The sequence below is a fragment of the Terrapene carolina genome, unplaced genomic scaffold (genome assembly GCF_002925995.2).
Source record: "Terrapene carolina triunguis isolate 2854851 unplaced genomic scaffold, T_m_triunguis-2.0 Scaffold714, whole genome shotgun sequence".
Taxonomy (NCBI): domain Eukaryota; kingdom Metazoa; phylum Chordata; order Testudines; family Emydidae; genus Terrapene; species Terrapene triunguis.
In genome coordinates this window covers 13,904,426-13,928,206 of record NW_020665065.1, presented here as the reverse complement: position 1 = coordinate 13,928,206, position 23,781 = coordinate 13,904,426, and the positions used below count along the sequence as shown (strand labels likewise).

Sequence of the window (23,781 nt, the reverse complement as noted above, 5' to 3'; positions counted from 1 at the left end):
ATTCACTTAGCACATTATACTATGATATTTATAGAGGGATAAACGCCTTCCTGACCTCTAAGGCAATCAACTCATGCACAGAAGCACAGAATCATAGAAATGTAGGGTTTGAAGGGATCTCAAGAGGTCATCTACTCCAGCCACTTGTGCTGAGGCAGGACCAAGTGTACCTAGTCAATGCCTGACAAGAATCTGTCTAATCTGTTCAGAAAACCTCCAATGATGGGGATTCCACAACCTCCCTTGGAAACCTGTTCCAGTGTTTAACTATCCTTATAGTTAGAAAGTTTTTCTTAATATCTAACCTAAATCTCCCTTGCTGCAGATAAAGCTCATTACTTCTTGTCCTACCTTCAGTGGACATGGAGAACAATTGATCATTGTCCTCTCACTAACAGTCTTCAAATATGTTAAGGGCTGTTATCAAGTCCTACCTCAGTCTTCTTTTCTCAAGACATGCCCAGTTTGTTTGTTTTTAAACCTTTCCTCATACATCAGGTTTTCTAAACCTTGTATCACATTTTTGAAGCTTGAGACTTAAGAACATGAGAATGGTCATAGTGGGTGACACCTATGGTCCATCTAGCCGAGTATCCTGTCTTCCAGCAGTGGCCAGTGCCAGATGCTTCAGAGGGAGTGAACAGAACATGGCAATTTATCAAGTGATCCATGCCCTGTCATCCAGTCCCAGCTTCTATCAGTCAAAAGTTTAGGAACACCCAGAGCATGGAGTGGTGTCCCTGACCATCTTAATTAATAGCCATTGATTGACCTATCCTCCATGAACTTATCTAATACTTTTTCAAACCCAGTTATAGTTTTGGCCTTTACAGCATCCCTTGGCAACTAGTTTGATAGGTTGACTGTGTGTTGTGTGAAAAAGTACTTCCTTACGTTAGTTTTAAACCAACTGCCTATTAATTTCATTGGGTGACCCCTGGTTCATGTGTTATGTGAAGGGGTAAATAACACTTCCTTATTCACTTTCTCCATACCATTCACAATTTTATAGATCTCCATCATATCCCCCCTCAGGCGTCTCTTTTCCAAACTGAACAGTACCAGTTTTTTTAATCCTTCCTCATATGGAAGCTGTTTCATACCCTAATCACATTTGTTGTCCTTTTCTATACTTTTTCCAATTTTGATATATCTTTTTTGAGATGGGGTGACCAGAACTTCATGCAGTATATAATGTGTGGGCATACCATGGTTTTATATAATGATATTTTCACTTCCCTAATGATTCCTAACATTCTGTTAGCTTTTTTGATTGCCACTGCTCATTGAGCAAATGTTTTTAGAGAACTATCCTTGATGACACCAAGATCTCTTTCTTGAGTGGTAACAGCAAATTTAGACTCCATCATTTTATATGTATAGATGGGATTATCTTTTCCAAAGTGCATTACTTTGCATCTATCAACATTGAATTTCATCTGTCATTTTGTTGCTGAGTCACCCAGTTTTGAGCAATTCCTTTGTAACTCTTCATAGTCTGCTTTGGACTTAAGTATCCTAAGTAATTTTGTATCATCTACAAACTTTGCCACCTCATCATGGTTTACCCTTTTTTCAAGATCATTTATAAATAAATGGAATAGAACTGGTCCCAGCACAGATCCTTGGGAGACCCCGCTATTTACCTCTCCACTGTGAAAACTGACAATTTGTTCCTAACCTGTTTTTTTAGCTATTAAGCAGTTACTGATCCATGGAAGGACCTTCCTGCTTATCCCATGACTTCTGACTATGCTTAAGAGTCTTTGGTCAGGGATGTTGTCAAAGGCTTTCTGAAAGTCCAAGTACATTATATCCACTGGATCACCCTTGTCTACATGATTATGGACACGCTCAAAGAATTCTAATAGATTGGTGAGGCATGAATGCCCTTTACAAAAGCCGTGTTGACTCTTTCCCAACACGTTGTGTTTATCGGTGTCTGATAACTCTGTTCTTTATTAGAGTTTCAACCAAATTTGCCTGGTACTGAAATTAGGTTTACTGGCCTGTAATTGCCAGGATCGCAAATGTAAAATTTTTAAAAAATTGGCATTACATTAGCTATCCTTTAGTCATCTGGAACAGAGCCAGATTTAAGTGATAGGTTATATACCACAGTTAGCAGTTCTGCAATTACACATTTGAGTTCCTTCAGAACTCATCTGGTCCTGGTGACTTGTTACTGTTTAATTTATCAATTTTTTTCCAACACCTCCTCTATTGACACCTCAATCTGGGACAGTTCCTCAGATGTGTCACCTAAAAAGAATGGCTCAGATGTGGGAATCTCCCTCACATCCTCTGCAGTGAAGACAGAGGCAAATAATTTATTTAGCTTCTCCACAACTGCTTTCTCTTGCTTGTGCGCTCCTTTAGCGCCTCAATCATCCAGTGGCCCCACCGATTCTTTGTCTGGCTTCCTGCTTCTGAGGTACTTCATTTTTTTCTGTTTTTGTGTCTTTTGCTGGTTGCTCGTCAAAATATTTTTTGGCCTCCCTAATTATACTTTTACACTTGACTTGCCAGAGTTTATATTCCTTGACGCCTATAATTTAACATGTGGTACAACTGATCTTAACACTAAATTTCTAAATGTGATTGATTTTTTTTTTTTTAAAAAGAACACCTTTTAATTTTACCTGTACACCAGACCCAGCACCCTTTTACTGAAAGACTTACCTGTCCTCCTGATGTCGAGGTTCAGCAGATGTTCCTTGCTGGATCCTAGCAATATCCTCATTTTCTCTTTTCTTCTTTCTGTCCCGGACATTCAGACAAATGGAGAGCAACAGCAGCAGCACTCCAGCCCCAACCAATACATAAGCCACCGAAAAGGTCTTATTCTTCAATATTCCTCCACCCTCATGCTCTGGATTGCTACTGTTTCCAGCAGATGAGTGAGGCTTATCAGTATGGCCAAATCCTGGGACCAGGTTCCAGACTGCCATGATGATCCCAAGGACAAGCATTCCTAACCCTATAGCAGTCAGGGCATAGTAAGATCCATTTGACCTGGACTGGGCCATCATACCCAGTGCTAGATCACTAGATAATAAGCAGAGTCAGCTTATACCATGCCACTTCCAAAAAAAACCACCTGTGTGTAAAATCCAAGCTTTGCACTTTTATGAATCCACCCAAATGCTTGAGTTGAGAGAGAAATCTGGAAAAGGAAAAAGAATAGCAATTAGTACATGTGACTTATATAACGAGCTACAATTACGGTGAACAAGAAGGTCACTTGGCATCATTTTGTTCTATCAACCTTAATACTGGAATTAAAGCACATTTTTAGGACCGTGCAGAGTAAGTCAAGGGCTAATATAATGGCCAAACTTAAGGAAGGATCACTACTAGCCATTCTGGTTATGCATGGGAAGAGAGTATCCCCAGGCTTTTTGTTCCATGCTGCTTTTCTGGTGTGAGGTGTGAAAGGGAGATCCTGGCCATTTGCCAAAGTTGCCCCCTGTGCCTGCCAAGTTCTTCAAAAACAGGAGGTATTGAAGCATCCTTCTGGCCAAATTCCAACTTGAGTGGTTACAGTCTGTCTAAACGCAATTCACCCTATAGTTTCAACTGGAGAATTTCTCTCTTCCCTTGCTATGTGGTTTAAACACCACACAAGGGAACCAGAATTCCTAGGTTATAATCCTACCTTTAACAGGGACACTTTTCTGTTGCACTAAAGAACCTGAGTCAGCGCTTATGGGTAACATTTGCAAAAGCACCAAAGAGATTTAGGGGCCTAAGTCCCATTTGAAAAAGTGATTTAGGCACCTGGACTCCTAAGTTCCTGTTGCGTTTCAATGACAGTTAGGTGCTTTTAAATTTTTTACCCTATGTGACTTACCTACCTCAGAAGGGTGTCAAAGTGATTGAGTGTTAAGCACTTTCAAAATGAAGACTGCTAGGTATTAGTGCTAGTTATTATTGGTGCACAATAGCTCCTTGATCACATATATAATCTGTACAATGCTTTGGGATCTCAGAATGAAATGTACTTTAAAAAAAAAATACAATGTGGTAATATACATTTAAGGTTCTTTATGTCACATGCCCTATGGGGCTTCACTATCTTGAAGACTAATTCCAACTGGCATAATATACTGGTCCCAAAACCAAAATGGAAAAAAAAAAAATCACAAGCCTTAAGAACAATACTTTGAAAGAAGCACTGGTTAAAGATCTGTCTGGCCGTTGCCTGGGGGTGTGAGGGAAGTCTCTTCACACACAAAAGAAATCAAGCAAGAATTCTGTCTCAGCATTTGTGCAAGGGAGCAAGCTGGACCGCAGGTTCCTCTTCTCCCAGCTGTTGTGTTCTCTGGGCTCTCTCTCTCTCTCTCTTAAATACAAAGATGCTTCACTGACATGAAAGACATTCTCCTGGTAAGTGATATTAATGCAATAGAAACTAGTGATGACAAGATTCGGCCATGTGTCTCCAAACTGACATGCAAGGCTTATCCAAGTCAGAAGGTCAAGTTTTTGAACCAGCAGGCAGACAGGCATTGTACCTGACCTTAGAATCTCCTGCCCCTGGCCCCCAACACCTTGTACACTGATTTTTTGTTTTCACCATTGATAGAACTAATCTTGGTTGGCTTCCCAAGATAATATAGCAACTGGCACCTTATTAATGCCTGGATAGATGCCAAACCAAAGCAGTTTATGGCTAGCCTTAAGCTAACAAGGTATTAATTCCAGGTATTTAGGGACCTCTCAGTGTGCTTACATCAGTATGCCTGTAACCATTTATATCCTCTGGAAGGTTTTATGATAGGTCCCTAAATCTCATATACATGTAGAACAAAGGCAAAGTAAAACAATCTAGGAGCTCCATTATGAATTACTGAATTTTGCCAATTAGTATGTAAACAACAAAGGATATTGCATTACAGAACATACTTTGTTGATTTGGTTTCGTTTTAACACTAGTAAACATAGTAGTGCAGCCTGTAAAAATAATGAAGTCGTATTATGAAACCTCACTTCAGAATTTTACTATGAAGTCTTTGCTGATATAAAGGAAGGACTTGCGTGCCATAACACTTAGCAAAGTTTCACTGGAATTATTGCTGTATTTTGGTCTGGTTTTCATGCTTTACGTGCATACTTCCAGAGCTGAAATGCTGTAGTTAGTGTTAATTTTTACCTTAGTCCAGGCATATGGAGTATTATTGTGCAATGCTAATTACACTATCAAATTGTTCACCTGTATCGTGACGACTTTGTTGCTTATTATTATTTATCACTGACTTACAATTCAGCTATATTTAGTATTGTGTTTTCTTGGTTAGATTAAGAGAGAGGCTAGTTCTTGTGTCCTTTAAACTGCAGAACAGTGGTAGATAGAATCATAGAATGTCAGGGTTGGAAGGGACCTCAGGAGGTCATCTAGTCCAACCCCCTGCTCAAAGCAGGACCAATCCCCAGACAGAGTTTTGCCCCAGATCCCTAAATGGCCCCCTCAAGGATGGAACTCACAATCCTGGGTTTAGCAGGCCAATGCTCAAACCACTGAGCTATGATCCAGTTACTTGAGGGAACAGACCCACACTGGCCAGGTGGGAAAGAGCAGTGGACTCCTGACAGAGGGCATAATACCACAGAGAATCTGACTTCAGATTTTCATGGCGATCCTACATTCTGATGCTTTGTAGCAATTAACATCTAGTCCGGATGAAGGACAGATTTCTGTAACCACTCCGAGTTGGAGGATTGATCCCAAGTCAATCTAGACAGTATCTAGCAGAGAAAGAGGAATCACTGAACCAGTCTAAATATAAGACAGTTGCTTCTGCCAAATGCATTGGCCAATTAAGTTTGTAGGAAAGTCATCCCTAGTGTCCAAATGAAAAACAGTTCGATTGTTTTGTATTTCTTTATGGAACAAAGATAAAATAATGAATACTGCAGCAGATGGGGATTCCGTAAGTGCGGAATCCCAAGTTCTCTCCAATGAAAATGTCAGTAATGAGAGCAAGTAAACAAAATTTGAAAGTATTTATACTAAGTAGAAAATTTGTTACCCCAGATCCAGGATTTCCTTTCCTGGGACTGACCTCTCCTCTCAGTCTGAGCCATAGACACTGTAGGCTCCCTTCCAACATGCGTGCACTGCTTTAGGTTCAGACCTCTCTGTTGCTAAACTCTTCACTCTTGCTAAACAGTTTAGTTACTAAACATGGATCGTGTTGCAAGTGGAGAATGAATTCTGCAGTTATGACAACAATGGCAGAGCTATATATGATGGAAGACTGTACATACCACATTCTCTTTCGGTATCTACTACACGCAGGATATGGGCCTAGAGGCTGCATGGTTCTTAATGAGGCTACTTCCTACTTGTGACATATGCTAAAGAAATGGAAACAAATGTAAAAATTTGGTAAAATCTTTTCATTGAAAAATAAAGCCAGGCCAAGCCAGGCTTGTGCTTATCAAGCGTTGTTCTACTGATACAAAGGTCAGTTTTAGCAAAGCCATTTGAGTAAGAAGAGAGCAAAGCCAAAAATCCCAACTTCAAGAAAACGTGTCGTTATAAAACAATTCTCAGCTCTACCCATCTTTAACCAAGTTCCGCTGTTCTCTTTAAATCTACTCAAAATGGATTTTCAAATCAATTCCCATAGTAACCATGCAGAGGATCATATCTGCCGACTTTTCAATCCAAGCTCTTGAAGGTGAAGTTCACAAGAAAATACTGGGGGGGGGGGGGGGGGGGAAGAGGGGGAATCTCTGCTGTAACCATACAATCAAATATTTGGGAAAGGGTTTTCAAATGTAAAATAAAAAATAATAAAAAAAAAAATCACAGATTTTATGGATGATGCCACAACTCAAGGAATAACAGAGCCCAATTCAAATTGCATCTTTTAGGTGACTGGCCCAGTATCACAAAAATAATGTATGTATGTGTAAATAAGCCAAACACAACACATGTCAGGGGCCAGGAACAAAGAGAATGCAAATTAAGGAGGTAAAGTTCACTAAAAGAAGGCTGTTTAGGTCTTAACTGTTGGGAAGGCCTTGAAGCTGTCAGTTAAATATATGGCTGCAGTGAAAAGAGAGTCAGACCAGATGCTGGAATGAACAAACAGAGAGGATACAAAGTAAAGTTTTCTCCCTGTAACTGCCTGTTAGGTACAGTTCTTCTACTAGTCTATTACAGTACATGCAATAACTTTACCACTAATATATTTCTTTTCAGTTGCTCTAGATAAGGTATATAATATTTCAAAAGGGGTTAACTCTAAGTGCTGTGTCTGTATGTATATTGCTCGGTCGTGCAGAGTTCCTGAATTTCAATTTGTAAATTTACTGAATTCTGTAAGTTAAAAAAAGCCTGCTGTATCATACAGCTTATTTTATTCATTTGCTACTGCTGCAGCTAAACACAACAGTTCTTTGCTACATTTTATGTAGCCCAAGCTTTCTGTGATGAACATTGATGCATCTGGATGGTACTGAAAGTCATTCACCTTATCTTGTAGATTTGTTTAAAACGTCCCTGATCTTTTCCTCTTCCCACTCCTGTCTTTAATAAACATGCACCAAAAAGCACATATGGCAAATTAAATCCCAGTTCCTGGTATCTGTAACCTTTCACGCCCAATGGATGGAGCCAGAAAGTTGTCGCTATCTGATATTTCTTTGCCATTTAAACTAGCCCTCGTTCGTCAGTAACTTCCAATTTAACAGTTGGTGTCTGCTTACATTCCCGGGCTCCATCCCATGTTGAAATTTAACGTCTGTCCCTTGAAACGTGTTATAGCCATGTCCTGTAGTATGGTGTGTAGATGTTTATCTGAACTACAGCAGACCCTTGCTAACCAGCATGCACAGAAATAGAACTCTCCTCTCCTCTTGGCAAATTAACAGGAGAGTCCTGTACCAAAGGTTTACATTATTAAGACTTCTTCCTCTCCTTCATTACTATAAATTTACCAGTTCCTTATGAAATGTAAAATTAAACTATTACCAAAAGACAAGAAAGGACATTTTGTCAGACATTATCTTTGAGATGTTTATTTGACCACTTACTAAATTTGCATAATGCTATCCTTTGTGGTTCTCCCTGTTATAGACCTGATCCATAGCCCATTGAAGCCATCAGAAAGATTCCCATTGACTTCAGGGAGCTCTGGATCAGGCCCTATATGGACAAGGTGGCAGGATTCTACCGGCATTTTCTAGCTCCCTTCATAAGAGCAGGTGATTAATTTTATGTTACTCTATTAGGAGTACTCAGCACAGTAGTTTCCAGCCTCTTCCATACCATGACTCCATATTATAACACCCAAACGTTTCGCATCTCCATCCCATAAATTTGGGATTACCCTTCGTCTAAACGTAAAGAAAGGGATTGTGGCAGCCCCCAGCTGAGAACCCACAAGTGGCAGAAATCAAAATTGTAATGGTCTTTGTTCTTTTTCACCTTCCCTCCCCAAACTTATTTTAACGACACATTAAATTAATGTTCCTTAAAGTGAGCTGAAAGCACTGCCTTGAGACACGGCTGACATGGGTATGCACTGAGCAAGCCTCAGCTACCTCCTTCTCACCCACCTCAGGATAATAATGCACAGGACAGTGGTTCCTTTGACTTGTTCTCTTCTTATTGTGCCGCCATAAAGGGTAAGAAACTATTTCTCAGACAGAGGGTAAAGTTTCCAAAAGTATTATGTACTTACGTTTCTCATCTCCCATTTTCGGAAGTGATTTCAGCACCTAAATCTCACAGAAAGTCAATGGAATTTAGGCTCCTAAACTACTTGGGTGCTTTTTGCAGTGTTGTAGCTGTTTTGGTCCCAGGATATTAGAGAGACAAGGTGGGTGAGGTCATATCTTTTATTGGACCAACTTCTGTTGATGAAAGAGACAAGCTTTCGAGTTTACACAGGAACTCTTCTTCAGGTCTGGGAAAGGTGCTTTTGAAAGTTTTATCCAGAGTCCTTTGAGTGTTAAAATGCAGTTGGGAACAGGGTAAATTAAACTAGGATTTTTTTTTTTTAAATAGTCCACTTTTTAAATGAATTTCCCTCCTCTTCGTAAGATGACAAACCTCTTCTCCTCTGCTTGGGACATCAGCAGTTAGTGCTGCCCCCATCTGTTTAAGAAACATCTGCTTCAAAGTACAGGCCAGTCTGGCGGGACTAGCAGCTCCAACCACTTGCTGGAAGGGCAGAGCCAGCATCAAAGGGGATGCAGCCTGAAGAAGTACTCCTGGCACCTTATAGACTGGTTTCTACCAAGCCACTTGACACTTTCCTTTCACTTCCAATCCCATGTGGTGGTGAGTGCTCAGCTCCAATTTAGTCCTAAATTGGGCCTTAAGAGACTCACCCTCACTTTGTTTATTTTTTAAGAAGGTAAAGGGAGTTCAGTGTCTCCAATTCCACTTTAATGAGGAATTGCCCTGCCCCCCCACCTCACAATTAATCATGCTTCCATGAGATGGGTTGAGTCCCTGCATTTAGACCCAGCTTTGCCTCTGCCTCACACTCACCTGCCGTTATCGCATTTCCAGGACTGTCAATGATTTACACGAGAAACACTAAATCACCAAACTAGAATTGCTGTTACCAGAAAGGTTGTTTATGCTGGAGAAGTTATTTCCCGCTGCCCCCACGTAGAGCTGTAAATGGAGATGGAGAGATTACTGTGCCAATCTGTATGCCTCATCAGATCCACTTACAATAGATGATAGACTATTGAATAGGAAGATAGAAAGGAGAGCCGTCAATCCTGCATGAGGAAGCAGTGCATGCTATTACAAAAATGAAGGCCAGGAAAGCACCAGGGTAGCATACCAGCAGAATTGCTATAAGTGATTGGTGACACCAGTATTGTTCTTGTGGAAAATTTGCAACCCCAAGTGGATGCATAGAAAATCGACCAGGCAACTGGGAGAAAGCCATCCTTCTGCCCTTATCAAAGAAAGGGGATATAAAAACAATTACTACCCAATTGTACCACCTCCCGGATATTGCACACAAGTAAAGTGCTGCTCTACATAATTCAGGATCACATGAAGAAAATGATAGAAGCAGAACTACTGGTTCCAGAGAGGGACAAAGCACACAGGATCAAATCGTAAATATCGTCTCCTATCACTGAAAAGTGCAAGGAGCATAATCACCCATTGATTGTGTGTTTCAATGACTACTCCAAAGCGTTTGATACCCTCCAACATGACAGTCTCTGGAAGATACTGGCAGACATGGGGATTCGAAAGCATCTCGCTTGAACTCATTGCAAGGCTCCACTGTCAACAACAGACCACGGTGCAGTGGTTTTCCACTGGCAAGGGTGAGAGACAAGGGTGCATTCTGTCCCCAAGTCTTTTCAATGTGTGTGCAGAATTTATTATGAGACAAGCCCTGGAAGATTTTCATAAAGTGGAAGGAGCTGGGATTTCAATTGGTGGACACTTCTTAATCAACCTCAAATATGCTGATTAGTTACAGCAAAGAGTGTTGTATTTTGATGCAATACAACAAAAGTTGGAATCTATAAAAAGTTAGCGAGGAATATGGAGTATTCCTGAATGTGGCAAAAACAAAATGCACATATGTTGACAAATGAACAACAATAGGATGCGTCACAATTAAAGTTCACACTGTAGAGACAGTAGATTCATTTAATTTTCTGGGATCATATATATCCAACCAAGGAGGATACTCCAAAGAAATCAGAAGATGACTAGGGATGAGTCATTCTGCCCCGGCCTCCCTTACAGATGTATAGAAAAACTGTGACATCTCAAGTGAACAAAAGTTCATCTGGTGAAAAGCTTAATTTTTTCCATAGTAACTTATGGATGTGAATGCTGAGAAACTAATGCCACTGACAAGAAAAAAACCCTGCAACCTTTGATATGTGATGCTGGCAAAGACTCCTGCACATTTCCCAGATGGAAAAGATGACAAACACTTGTTAGAAATATTATTGGAGAGCAGTGGACTCTGCTCTTGGAAAGCAACACGTTTGAACTTATGTACTTTGGTCACATCAAGTGTAGTTATGGAAATAACCTAGAGAAAGTTATCATGGACAGAATGGCGGCAGGTCATCATACTAGGGGATGACTACTGACAGGGGCGGCTCTATGTTTTTGCCGCCCCAAGCACGGCAGTCAGGCGGCCTTCGGCGACATGCCTGCAGGCGGTCCACGGTCACGCGGATTCGGCGGCATTTCTGCGGGTGATCTGCCGGTCCTGCAGCTTTGGCGTACCCGCCGCCGAATTGCTGCCAAAACCGCGGGACCGGCGGACCTCCCGCAGGCACGCCGCCGAACGCCGCCTGACTGCCGCCCTCACACCAACCGGCAGGCCGCCCCCCGCGGCTTGCCGTCCCAGGCACCGCTTGCTGCGCTGGTGCCTGGAGCTGCCCCTGACTAGTGAGGAAATGGATAGATGGTGTGCAGCAGATCACAGGGAGGTCAGCTGCTAAGAGTGCAAAGTCAGCGATGGATTGAGAAGGCTTCTGAAAATTCTGCTGGGATGTCCCCAGTATTCAGATATGAATTAATAGATCGGACGTACTCACTCATTTTGGGCTCTTGCCGGCACGCTGGATCCCACATTCAGGTGACAGCAGGTTTGTTCTCTCCCTTTCCCCCATTATAAGTCTAAAGTTTTCCTATGTGAATCTCAATCTCTCTCTCTCTCACACACACACACACACACACACACCCCTGTTTAAATAATTAGGTAAGCCAACAGCTAAAGAGGGGAAGCCACTTCTGTTTTGTGTTCCTTTAAAGTGCTCAGTGTGGTCCCCTGCAGCATAGGAGGTTAAGCCTTCCTCAAAGATGCTTTAACGATTGATCAATTGGAATTAAAGGATTTAAGAGGCCTCAGCCACATGAGATCTGGATGGATAACTGCACCTCTTTTAGGAAAATGATAATATGCTGGTCAGTCTGCAAAGGACACCGAGCAGGGGTCAGGTACAGAATTCCAATCCAAAGGCAGCCACAGATACCACCTTTGGCATGTGTGGGAAAGAACACAGCTTCTTTGGAACTTGGAGCTTTTTTAGAGGAATCATGCTGGCAGGTGCACTTATGCAGGTCAGTGAGCTCTTTAGAGATCACTGCCCACAATAATTCACCCCTAGGGGCATCTGAGGAATCCTCCGCCTGCCCCCTCCCAACAAACTTTGGATTGATTTGTTTCCCCATTACATTGCTCTCCTCCCACGTTTTCAGAAATATCAACAATCTGAGTCATGAGATAGCCGTAGATGAGTCCACAGTTAAGGGAAAAGGTCAAATCCCTGACGCAGCCATGATGCGTAACAAGCCTATTAAATTAGGCTTGAGGGCTATTTCACCCTCCTACGTGAAATCAGGGTAGCGTATAGCGTGCATTCAGAATTGCAGGGGTACGCATCATTTGAAGTCCTATGTTGCAAACTAGAATATGGGGTTCTACTGGAAGTCACAAAGCAAAGAAGGGTTTCAGAGTAGCAGCCGTGTTAGTCTGTATCCGCAAAAAGAACAGGAGTACTTGTGGCATCAAATTTATTTGAGCATAAGCTTTCATGGGCTAAAACCCACTTCATCGGATGCATGCAGTGGAAAATACAATAGGAAGATATACACACACACACACACACACACACACACACACACACACACACACTGAAACAATGGGTGTTACCATACACACTGTAATGAGAGTGATCAGTTAAGGTGAGCTATTACCAGCAGGAGAGAAAAAAAAACAAAACACTTTTTGTAGTGGTAATCAAAATGGCCCATTTCCAGCAGTTGACAAGAAGGTGTAAGGAACTGTAGGGGGGGGAAAATAAACATGGGGAAATAGTTTTACTTTGTGTAATGACCCATCCACTCCCTGTCTTTATTCAAGCCTAATTTAATGGTGTCAAGTTTGCAAATTAATTCCAATTCAGCAGTCTCTCGTTGGAGTCTGTTTTTGAAGTTTTTTTTTTTGTAATATTGCGACTTTTAGGTCTGTAATCGAGTGACCAGGCAGATTGAAGTGTTCTCCAACTGGTTTTTGAATGTTATAATTCTTGACATCTGATTTGTGTCCATTTATTCTTTTGCGTAGAGACTGTCCGGTTTGGCCAATGTACATGGCAGAGGGGCATTGTTGGTACATGATGGCATATATGACATTGGTAGATGTGCAGGTGAACGGCCTCTGATAGTGTGGCTGATGTGATTAGGTCCTATGATGGTGTCCCCTGAATAGATATGTGGACAGAGTTGGCAACGGGCTTTGTTGCAAGGATAGGTTCCTGGGTTAGTGTTTTTGGTGTGTGGTTGCTGGTGAGTATTTGCTTTAGGTTTGGGGGCTGTCTGTAAGCAAGGACTGGCCTGTCTCCCAAGATCTGTGAGAGTGATGGATCGTCCTTCAGGATAGGTTATAGATCCTTGATGCTGCGCTGGAGAGGTTTTAGTTGGGAGCTGAAGGTGACGGCTAGTGGAGTTCTGTTGCTTTCTTTGTTGGGCCTGTCCTGTAGTAAGTGACTTCTGGGTACTCTTCTGGCTCTGTCAATCTGTTTCTTCACTTCACCAGGTGGGTATTGTAGTTGTAAGAATGTTGATAGACAAACACCTACAAGATCTCTATCAAGCGTTCTTACAACTACAATACCCTAAACCTCTCCAGCGAATCATCAAGGATGAAGTGGGTTTTAGCCCATGAAAGCTTATGCTTAAATAAATTTGTTAGTCTCTAAGGTGTCACAAGTACTCCTGATCTTAAAGCAAAGATGGAGTCTACCCATCAGACTACTGAATTAATTAGACATTCCCGGACATGAAGGACAAATCTGCCATTGATGCTAGTAAATGAGGAATCTAAGCTAAAATGCCAGGTATAATCCCTCCCCCCCCCCCGCCCCCCGAATTGCTGAAGATAAGCCCATCATTTGCTGCAACAACAAATTGTACTTACTGTAGTTTGCACAATTTATGACTAATCCAGTTTAAAAGAAGAGACAGTTATATCCTGGCAGAAATGGGGGGGGAGGGGGGGTTGGTCGTCTATGCTTTCTGCTGCCATCATGGTCAGACTTCCCGTTAGCCTGCACACTACAGATTTAAGCACTCTAACTACAGTGGACCCTTTAGGCCATTGATGAATTTGAACCTTGAGGATGCAATAAATTAAAAAAAAAAAAAAAAAAAGTATACCAGAACCTATGTAGATAAATTTTACAACTTTAAAATGTTGGCAAGAAAGATAATGCCACTGTAATGCAATGCTTGGGCATGCTTTGGGAATGGATTGCCATTTAGAAAGTTAAATTACTGTGGTTTACAAGTATAACACTGCCAGATAGCTGCTCTGAAGTTTGAGCGAGTCATTCTCTAAACAAAAAAATACCATTTCTTGGTATTTTCTTTTTGTTGCCAAAAGCGAGTATCTCAGATTCAAAGCAACTGTGCCTGTACTTCCCCCTCAGGAATTCCTCGAGGGCACCCACTTAACAGTTTCCAGCTCCCAGCAGTCACGTCCCTTGGACAGAGACCCACATCTCACTCCCTTTGGAGTGGGGGTTTTAAGTTCTGCACAGTTCAATGAGTTTACACAGTGATATCCAGAGCAAGTCCAACTGCCTAAACAGGCCAGTGCCTGCATTTTGCTTTCTGTTCAAAGGCTGTGACTAGTGTATTGCCTGCAGTTATAAAAGTCACCACACAGCTCCTTCTAAGCAAGCACATTTATTCCTAAGGTAAAATCATTACAGAGAAATATATTGAAACAATAAAAGAACCTACACACATGGTAAAAAGCTTACCAGAGGACTTCCCCAGCTGTAACATAGTGCTCTAGTAGATTTTAGTCCTTCAGAACCCATACTGGGTTTTCTCTGTGATTATAGTTTATCTGTCTTAGATCCAGAACCAGAACAAACGTTGGGAAAATCAGCCATTTCTTTATACAGCTCAGGCCTTTGATCTTGGCCTTCCATAACAGGTAATCAGCAGACAAAGGCCCTCTCTCCTCAGGCTTAGCTTCAAAAGGCTGTTTCTTTGCATAACTGGAGTTGGATAATTTGCATGAGGGGAGAGCCCTAGGGATTCCGCGGGAAATCCATTAACGCTTATTGTCCCAAAAGTCCATTCTTGGCTGGCACATTTTCAGTATAGTCTTTTGAACTTCCAGGTCTGACCTCTGTCACATGGTGGAGGGATAACTCAGTGGTTTGAGCATTGGCCTGCTAAACCCAGGATTGTGAGTTCAGTTCTTGAGGTGGTTATTTAGGGATCTGGGGCAAAAATCTGTCTAGGGATTGGTCTTGCTTTGAGCAGGGGGTTGGACTAGATGACCTCCTGAGGTCCCTTCCAACCCTGATATTCTATGATGGTTAAATATCTGTCCCCTTAGAGAGGTTACATGCAATTGCAGCCCATAATAATACATAAACTTAATACAGTAAGATCTTTCAAGGCCAGGAAATTGCCTTATCGGTCACAGCCTGGATTCCACTGCATATTAATTTTCCTTGGGTAATGGGTGTGACAGGTTCCCCCTCCTCCGGGGTGCCACCTGGAACTGGGGAACCACTGAGCCTGCCTGACCCACCAGCCTGGGCTCCCTTTAACTGTACTGCTTTGACAAGCTGCAGACCTGCTCCCAGTCTGACACTTCCACCAGCACACATACAGGTAGGGACAAACCCAGCTGTTGTGACATGCAAACAGGCTTTCTGACTAGCCCCTGCATGGGAAGGCTTCAGCAAAGGAATTGTCCAGTACTCAAGTGCACGCCCCCCTCTAGAGGGTAGACCCAAAATTGTACGGTCTTGCACTGCACAGAGAATTGTACAACATAAGCTCATAAAATTCACCCTCTCCCTCAATGTGGAGAGAGAGCTGCAACAGCTTTTTGCCTCACAGTTATGAATTCCACAGTTATGGGTTTAGACAAAAGTTTATTAACTACAAACGATAGCTTTTAAATGATTATAAGGGTTAGCAAACAGCTCAAGGAAGATTACTTTAGTAAATAAACATGCACTCTAAGCTTAAGATACTGGTTACAAGTAGCAAATTCTCACCCTAAATGTTGTTTTAGGCAGATTGCAGAGATTCTTGAAGGCCAGCTGCACTGGCTTGCAGCTTAAAGACTTCAGATATTTCATTCACAGGCTAGACACCCTTCCAGCCCGGGCTCAGTCCTTCACCTCCCCCCCCCCCCCCCCCCCCCCCCGGTCTTTGTTTCTTAAATGTTTCAAGCAGTTATCCTGGGCGGGGATTCAGTGAAGAACAAACCACGATTATGCCACTCCCCTGCCTTAAATAGGTTTTACATATGGTGGGAACTCTTTGTTTCCAAACTTAGTTCCCATGCAAGTCAGTCGAAAAACACTGGCATTTCAAGATGGATTCCAGTACCAGGTGTCTTGATCACATGACCCTGCAGCCATAACTCAAAGGCTGGTTGTAACATCCTCAGGAAGACTTCCCAGGAAGGCGGGAGATTAGCATCTTCTAAGACCTATTGTTCTCCCTAATGGTCCATTGACTTGTTCCCAACTAGCCATCTAGACTGACTGCATTCTGTTTAGTGGGCATTCCCCACGTGTAAACACAATTTGTACTACAGATACCTAGTCAATATTCCTAACTTCAGATACAGAAATGATACATGCATACAAATAGGATAATCATATTCAATAAATCATAACCTTTCCGATGATATCTCACATGACCTATCTGGCATAAAATATAATATGATATGATTGTGATATAATCATAATACTATGAAAAATATGGGAAGCAGTGTCACAAGGGGTCCCCTGGCTTAAGATGGGATTTTCAGTGAGGGGGTCGAGTGTCGTAGGTTCTTTTAAAAATTCCAGCCTTAATGATTATTGGCTTAGATCTGTCAAAGCTTTATAGACTCAAAGAACAGACATCATAGAGTTTGTGCCTCTCAAAAGCTGGCATTATTGAAAGGCTTTCTCCCCAGATGTTTACTAGGAAGTTAAAAAACAAAAACAAAGAAAGTCTGCAGAGTTCAGTTGCCGTTAGGAGACCCAGGGTCAGATTATCCAATACATTTTACTCTACCCCTCTTCAAATCTACTACAAATGTAAATTAGGGGCCTGAATTTCGGAGGTGCTGAGCCCTGGCTTCACTTACCATTGAAGCCAATGGAAGCTGCAGTTGATTAGTACCCTAGGCTTACATTAAATGCAGCTACCTTCCGTTTTCATGTTTAGTAGCTATTCCACAGCTATTTGCTGTATGAGGTGGAACTGAACAAGCTGGAGAAGTCTTTATTAATACTGCAAATGCCGATCAGCTTTGGCTCCATTAGAGGGTTCTTTAGCAGCAGTCATCTGCATTTACCCATTTTATGCACAGTCATGATTTGTAGAAGGATTCGACTCCACGAGGAACAGTAAATTCAACAGAGGGTTAATACAACAATGAACCAGAGGTCAGGATTCCCTTGCATGCTTCTCATTGCCAGGAACAGGATGCACTAAACAGTGGAAGCCCACGCGTAACGAGGATAAGCTGATTTTAAGAATTTAATACTGAAGACATACATGGCCAAGGTTAAGCTCTTGTGTGCTTTTTCCAGGAGCAAGCCAGAGAGGCACTCATTAAAGTGCACCAATTCTTTCCTGAGCCAAGAGCTTCTGGAAATCCATTCATCTCATTATTCCTTAGCAGGCTCAAGATTTCTAAATCCACTTCCATAAAGGTGTGAATCAGAGAGTGCTGTATGTAGCAGGGCAGATGTACATTGCAATGGCTAAAACCCATGTTGAGTACATTATTCCATAAAGATTTGGAGAAGAGAAATAACCCACTTACCTTAAAGGGGACGTGTTTTGAAGAGCCAATCTCAACTCTACCAAACCTATAATTATACCTGCCAGGCCATAAGGAACACCCGAGGCCTCAGGTAAGTGGGTCTGTAATTCCATTGACTTTAATGGAGCAGAACAGCATTTAGGGAAAGTATACGTAGGGCAGGGTTGGCTTATATTTGGCTCATTCAATTACTGGTTTCAAATTAGCACAGGCAGGCAGCCACATTAATAGAATTCTGAGGAACAATTACATTTTTTACAAGTTTAAATGCTTCCACTTCCTGCCAAAATTCTACATACCGCACTCAAATTCCAAAACCTTTCCCATTCCTCCCAAATATTTTAAAAAAGTTATCCCTTTAGTCCTCTCAACAAATGGCCTTATAGGTCCCCCTTAATTTAGACCAGTTATCACCCTACACAGATAAGGAATTGTGCAAGAAGTTTGGTTTATTTATTTTTTAACTGGTGGATCTGTTTGGCCCATAGCACAATGGGGCCCCAATCCTGACAAGCCGCTGTGGCCACTAGTGTATTATAAAGAGCACAAATAATGGGAGAACCAAGATGCACCTGAACTTGAGCAAAGAGCGATCCCTGCTCTTAAGACAGATACGGCACCCGTTGTACTCAGTCGAGGTTCACCAGGTCTTAACACAGTAGTTGCCATAGGTATGATGGTGAAAGTGATATAAATAATAGTAATAAGGTAACAGTGCAGACCAGTCAGTCAATCAGATTGGATAGCCTCCATCTGCCAACTGCTAAACCCTGATGCTTCAGAGGGAGGAGGGGGAAGAAAGACTCTTTAAAAAAGCCAAGTACTCAATAGAGTCAATTATCCAATGTTATATATAGGTAAAACTTCCTTCCTAACCCCCACCGCCATCAGCTAAAGAAGAAGAATGATCTTTAGCAAGTCTTACTAGTCAGATCCAGTTCTTTAAAATTAAGTGGTGTTTTTAAAGTTTAATCGCATTGGCATTTCAAGCCTAGCACTTGGGTTGGCCATTTTGATTTAAAGGGATATGATTCTGGACACCAGCAGTATTATACTATAGAAGAAGCTACACATTAGCTACTATTCTGCTTTAAATATTGTCTTAGTCAGCAGAAGAAAAAATGTCAGTGTTCCATGTTTTTAAGTCAACTCTAAAATTTAAACAAGTCAACAACCAGCAAGCTACTATGAAATTAGGATGGATTTTAACACTCTTCTGCAATCCTGTACTAGATTCAGAACTGCCCATTGTAAATTAACTTCACACTAAAAAACACTTCCGTTGATTCATGGTGATCATTTCCAGGCAGCTACACTGACGAAATGTCTGCAGTTTTCATTCAAGCACATCATGCTGGGAAGGCATTATCTACTGACCCGGGGATGGGAAATTAAATCCCCCCGAAGTCTGAAATGAAGTAGTCAGACTGCATTTTACCTGCAGCACATGCAAAACAATCTAACCAGTTTAGAGTCAGTGAGGACTGGCAGGTTGATTTAAGAAGCGTACATATCTCCATGTTACACTTCAGTGGGAGTAGGGAAGAGCATGCCTGCACCAATTTACAACAATGTAAGTGATCCATTAGCTCTCAGTGTATCCTGTCCCTTTTATGAATATTCTTTCAACGCCTTTTGCACATCAAACAAGCAGGACAGCCTGACCTCATTAGCCTGCCCAGCTGTCTCGCACACTCCTCTAGTGCAGAGATTGAACCATTATAAACTAGAGAAAATGCACTAACCAGGGCTCGAAAACTCTGTTTTCTGCTAGCTAGAGGAGTCAATCAGCTGGTCAAGTGACACACTGGAGAATGAAAAACTATGAGGAGTCCTTGTGGCACCTTAGAGACTAACAAATTTATTTGGGCACAAGCTTTCGTGGGCTAAAACCTCACTTCTTCGGATGAGGTTTTTACCCACGAAAGCTTATGCCCAAATAAATCTGTTAGTCTTTAAGGTGCCACCAGACTCCTTGTTGTTTTTGTAGATACAGACTAACACGGCTACCCCCGATACTTGGTTCCTATTCCCAGAAAGTGTGGGTGCTATCAGAATGACGTCCCTAGGCCCTGCTTGCAGGCTGCATCTTTTGTCCCAGACACAGTTAAGCAGAGGCTGCCAAGTCTGAAGCCCCTTTGCCATACCTTGCTGGTAGAAGTGGGGAGGAGCAATCTCCCCTGCTACAGCTCTTCCACAGCCTTGTGACTTAGGCATGGGAAGTCTGCAGTACTTGGAGGTGCCCACAGCCTCTAGCTGCTCCATCAGCCACTCCTCTCTCTTCCTCAGTCTCCACTGCTCACAGCTGTGCCAAGCACCAAGGGAGTGAAATTGCAGTATGCTTGTCAGTTTGCGCTGGGGCTCTCGGGCTGTGGAGACTCAAGCGGACAACAGGCTCACATCTGCAAGGTGCTTCACAACTTTAAGGGCTAGAGAATGACCTTCTGTTTACCAGAAACAAATGTTGCAGAAACTAATGGTCTAGTGCCCTTGCCCCCACCCATCTCTGTTCAACAAGAAGAGCTTCCCATATGCCAGCCAACAAGTACTTCCTTTTAAACTCTGAAATCAGAAAGACATTAAGCAAAGTAAAATCCCTCACCAGTTGAGCCAAACAATTAGTTACTTATCCTTGCAAATGAATGACCCATAGACTGCAACTCTGTAGCCAAAGAATCCTGCAACCTGAGATCTTTTGCCTTGTCATGGCAGAATAGGTGCTGCCCTGTTTGGGAAATCCTAAACTCCTGAAGTCTGTTCCAATTGCCTAGTGGTTTGACTGACAAAGTGCGTGAGGCAATATCTGTCAACAGAAGCTGGTCCAATAAAAGATATTAGCTCACCCACCTTCTCTCTAATATATCCTGGGACTATCACAGCTATAACACCCCTGCAGATAATGATCTGACTGGCAGATAAGCGCTACTGTTTAGTTGCGCACTGACAGTGTTTGTCAGTCTCTTCCCCAATCTCCACGTCGGTGCTTAGCTGTACTATAATAGAATCCAAAAGTGATCTAGAACAAGGTTTACAAAAATAGGTGCCTACTTCTGGACACCCAGGTAAGTGGCCTGAATTCCAAGCATGCTGAATGCCCAGCAGCTCCCATTTACTTCAAGGAAGTTAACTATTCCCACCTATTTTTTAAACTCATAGGTACCCATCTGAATGGTCTCTAGGGCCAACAAGTCCTTAATGAAGGAAGGGACTGGTAGAAAGAGTGACTTGATGAAAGCACAGTGTCTACTAAATTCAGGGGTAAAATAAAGCACATGTGGACCAAAAAAGTACCAAAATCCTCCCATACGTAACAGGCTCAGTGCTAATTATGTCAGCAGGTTTTAAAATTTTTAGAAGTGGAGCCTCAAGAGTGAGCAGTCCCGTTTAGTGTAACTGTTTTAACATTTCTAAACTATCAAAGTCCTTGGGCACATGCGAAAAAACACTATGCTCAGACTATAACATACACTTCAGCAACCAACAACAACAAAAGGCCCAACATTATGGCCTTCTTGAGATTTCATGAGTTTCCCTGGTTTGCTTTCGAGTAATACTGAACATTTATGTAGCGCTCTGATTAATCTTCACAGCAACCCAATGAAGCTCAGTAGGCATTGTCCCCATTTCACAAAAGGCTTGGGGGAGAACAGAAGAAAATGACTTTGTCAAGGCTCCTTAAATCACAGAAGTAGGATTAGATCTCAGCAGTTCCTGCCTCACAATCCTGTGATAAATCCATTAGGGAGACATGGTGGGTGAGGTAATATCTTTCACTGGACCAAGTTCTCTCTAGGCAGGACAAACACAGGATGCAACAAAAAGCAAGTTGTGAGGATACTATCCGAATCTGGCAATTAAGGTTCAGTAAAGTAAGGTAAGTCTATTTACTGTAACGAACGTAGTACCCCGGAACAGGCTCTGTCAACCAGATTCAAGAACACGTTCTGCAAGCCTATAGATTCATACAATGATTTGGTTACTAATGCTACATACACTTCAGCCTTATGATGGAAGCTAGATAGAAAGCTGCTCTCCTTACCTGGACCTCTGTGGAGAAACGTATACTCTGATAAAAACTTAGTTCCTATGAGCATCTTGGACAATGCTCAAAATGAATTGAGCTGAAATGGTTAGTATGTGACCTGGCAGAGGACACTCACTAGAATCTTTAACTATAGCCACATCTCTGGTTTTCCAAGAACTCAATGCAGCTGCAGTAGGTTGGACAGTTAACCGATAGATTAGAATGGGTGACTTAAACCCAACAGAGAAGGAGGGAGGGATCTAAGATAGTTTATATACTGGGTACCTTTATATGCAATTCCATAGAACTCAGGTATTGACTATTATATTTCTAGTATTGCAAGCAGCAGCTACAGACCTAAGGGGTATTTAGAAAAATGGGAAGCCAGGTGTGGCATTGGCAATATCCCCTTTTTCTTTTGAACCAGCAAAGTATTTTCTATCTATTTATCTATGATTATTCATACAGGGTCATAGATGTGCATGATGCTATGCAGAAAAAAAAAGAGACAGTCTCCATGTCCCCAGGTTGTTTACAGTCAAACATATAATCTTAAGAGCCCAATGATTTCAAAGGGAGTTGGATTGGACCCCAATTTTCTACAACTGTATCCTGAGACATTCTCTCGCCTGTTCATTTTTTTAAACTAGCAGTTCACACATCTCCACGCTACCGAATGGCACCTTTTACATTCTCCTTGTATAGCGTCAGGTAGAGACAAAATTTATTTCACAGCAACAGTTGTCTGCTGACAAGGAGACAATCATAAGTAGTACACTTTCTCCAACAGGTGCACATATATTATTGTAATTGCTTCCTCCTTGTTTTATTCTATTCTATATAGGTTCTGATATTGTGCTCATCACTGTAGCATTCAAGAACCTTCCAGTAGCTCATTAAACAATAAGACTGACATGTCACATCTGTTCTTTCATCCTCTTCCCAGGAGGAGAAGTGTACGCAGTAGAATGTTTTGTTTTGTAATTTTTTTAAATAATGGATGTAGCTATACTTATTTTAGAGAAGGCAAAGTCAATGGAAAGCTCCTTGCACTTGGAGCGGAAGGTGGTGAGGTTTGTGAAAGTTCTTAGTTCCTTTGGGAGTTCCCTGTGTTTGCAATTGATGCTGCTATAGGAATTCAGACCATGTAATGATTAAGCCTAATGTTTGGCTTAAGCTACATAAAAAATAAATAAAAAAATATCTAAATTAAGCCATATATTGAAATTAAGCCATTTATTTCACAATATTTCTTTTCTTAAATCGTGCAAACTGATGAGATATGGCACTTGTATAAAATCAAAAGCAGAGGTCACTTCAGTTGACAGAATTTCATACCTAGGGCTTTATTTATCTCACGTTAGCAGCACAAGACTTTGCTTTAATATTGCTCAACATTCCTGTGGAAATGAATGCTGTACTTGTGAAGCACACATCCAAGCATTGAAAACAGAGCTAAGTTGGACTTATCCTACCTTGCCTAAAAGAATTACTTGCACATTTCCAGACTTCAGGAACTGGCAAATGTTCTTACCTGTGCATTTTACAGGATGCAGCTTTTCATTCAGGTTAGAGCCATCTGGGTCTCTGGTTTTAAGATGCCAGGTAACTCCCTGCTCACTAAGCTGGTATAAAGGATATACTAACACATACATTCAGACAGGAGAACAGTAAAAAATACACACACATACTTTTGCCCCCCATGATAGCTGGGCTGAGACATCAAAAGTGTATTTACAAAATGAAGCCATCACACTGCTCGCATTCCACACTGAATATAATCAGAAATCAATGTGCAAGTTCTACTGATGTTGTGATGCCAAAGTTACTGTAACAATCTTAATTAAAAAAAATATCAAACTATTTTGACGTTCTTGGTAATTGGCATCTAAGCAAACTCAACCATCTCTCTCTACTCCTCAAACTTTATATGCTCAG

General features: G+C 41.7%; 1 protein-coding gene across 1 annotated transcript in view; it reads right to left on the bottom strand.

Annotated features, from left to right (window-relative positions):
* TMEM51 (transmembrane protein 51) overlaps positions 1 to 23,781 on the bottom strand; it is a 36,238-nt gene that overhangs the window by 3,505 nt on the left and 8,952 nt on the right. Inside the window, exon 2 of the mRNA XM_024196358.3 lies at positions 2,683 to 3,166. Coding sequence (XP_024052126.1) covers positions 2,683 to 3,032 — 350 coding nt within the window. The 5' untranslated portion in view covers positions 3,033 to 3,166. The remainder of the gene's footprint in view (positions 1 to 2,682; positions 3,167 to 23,781) is intronic.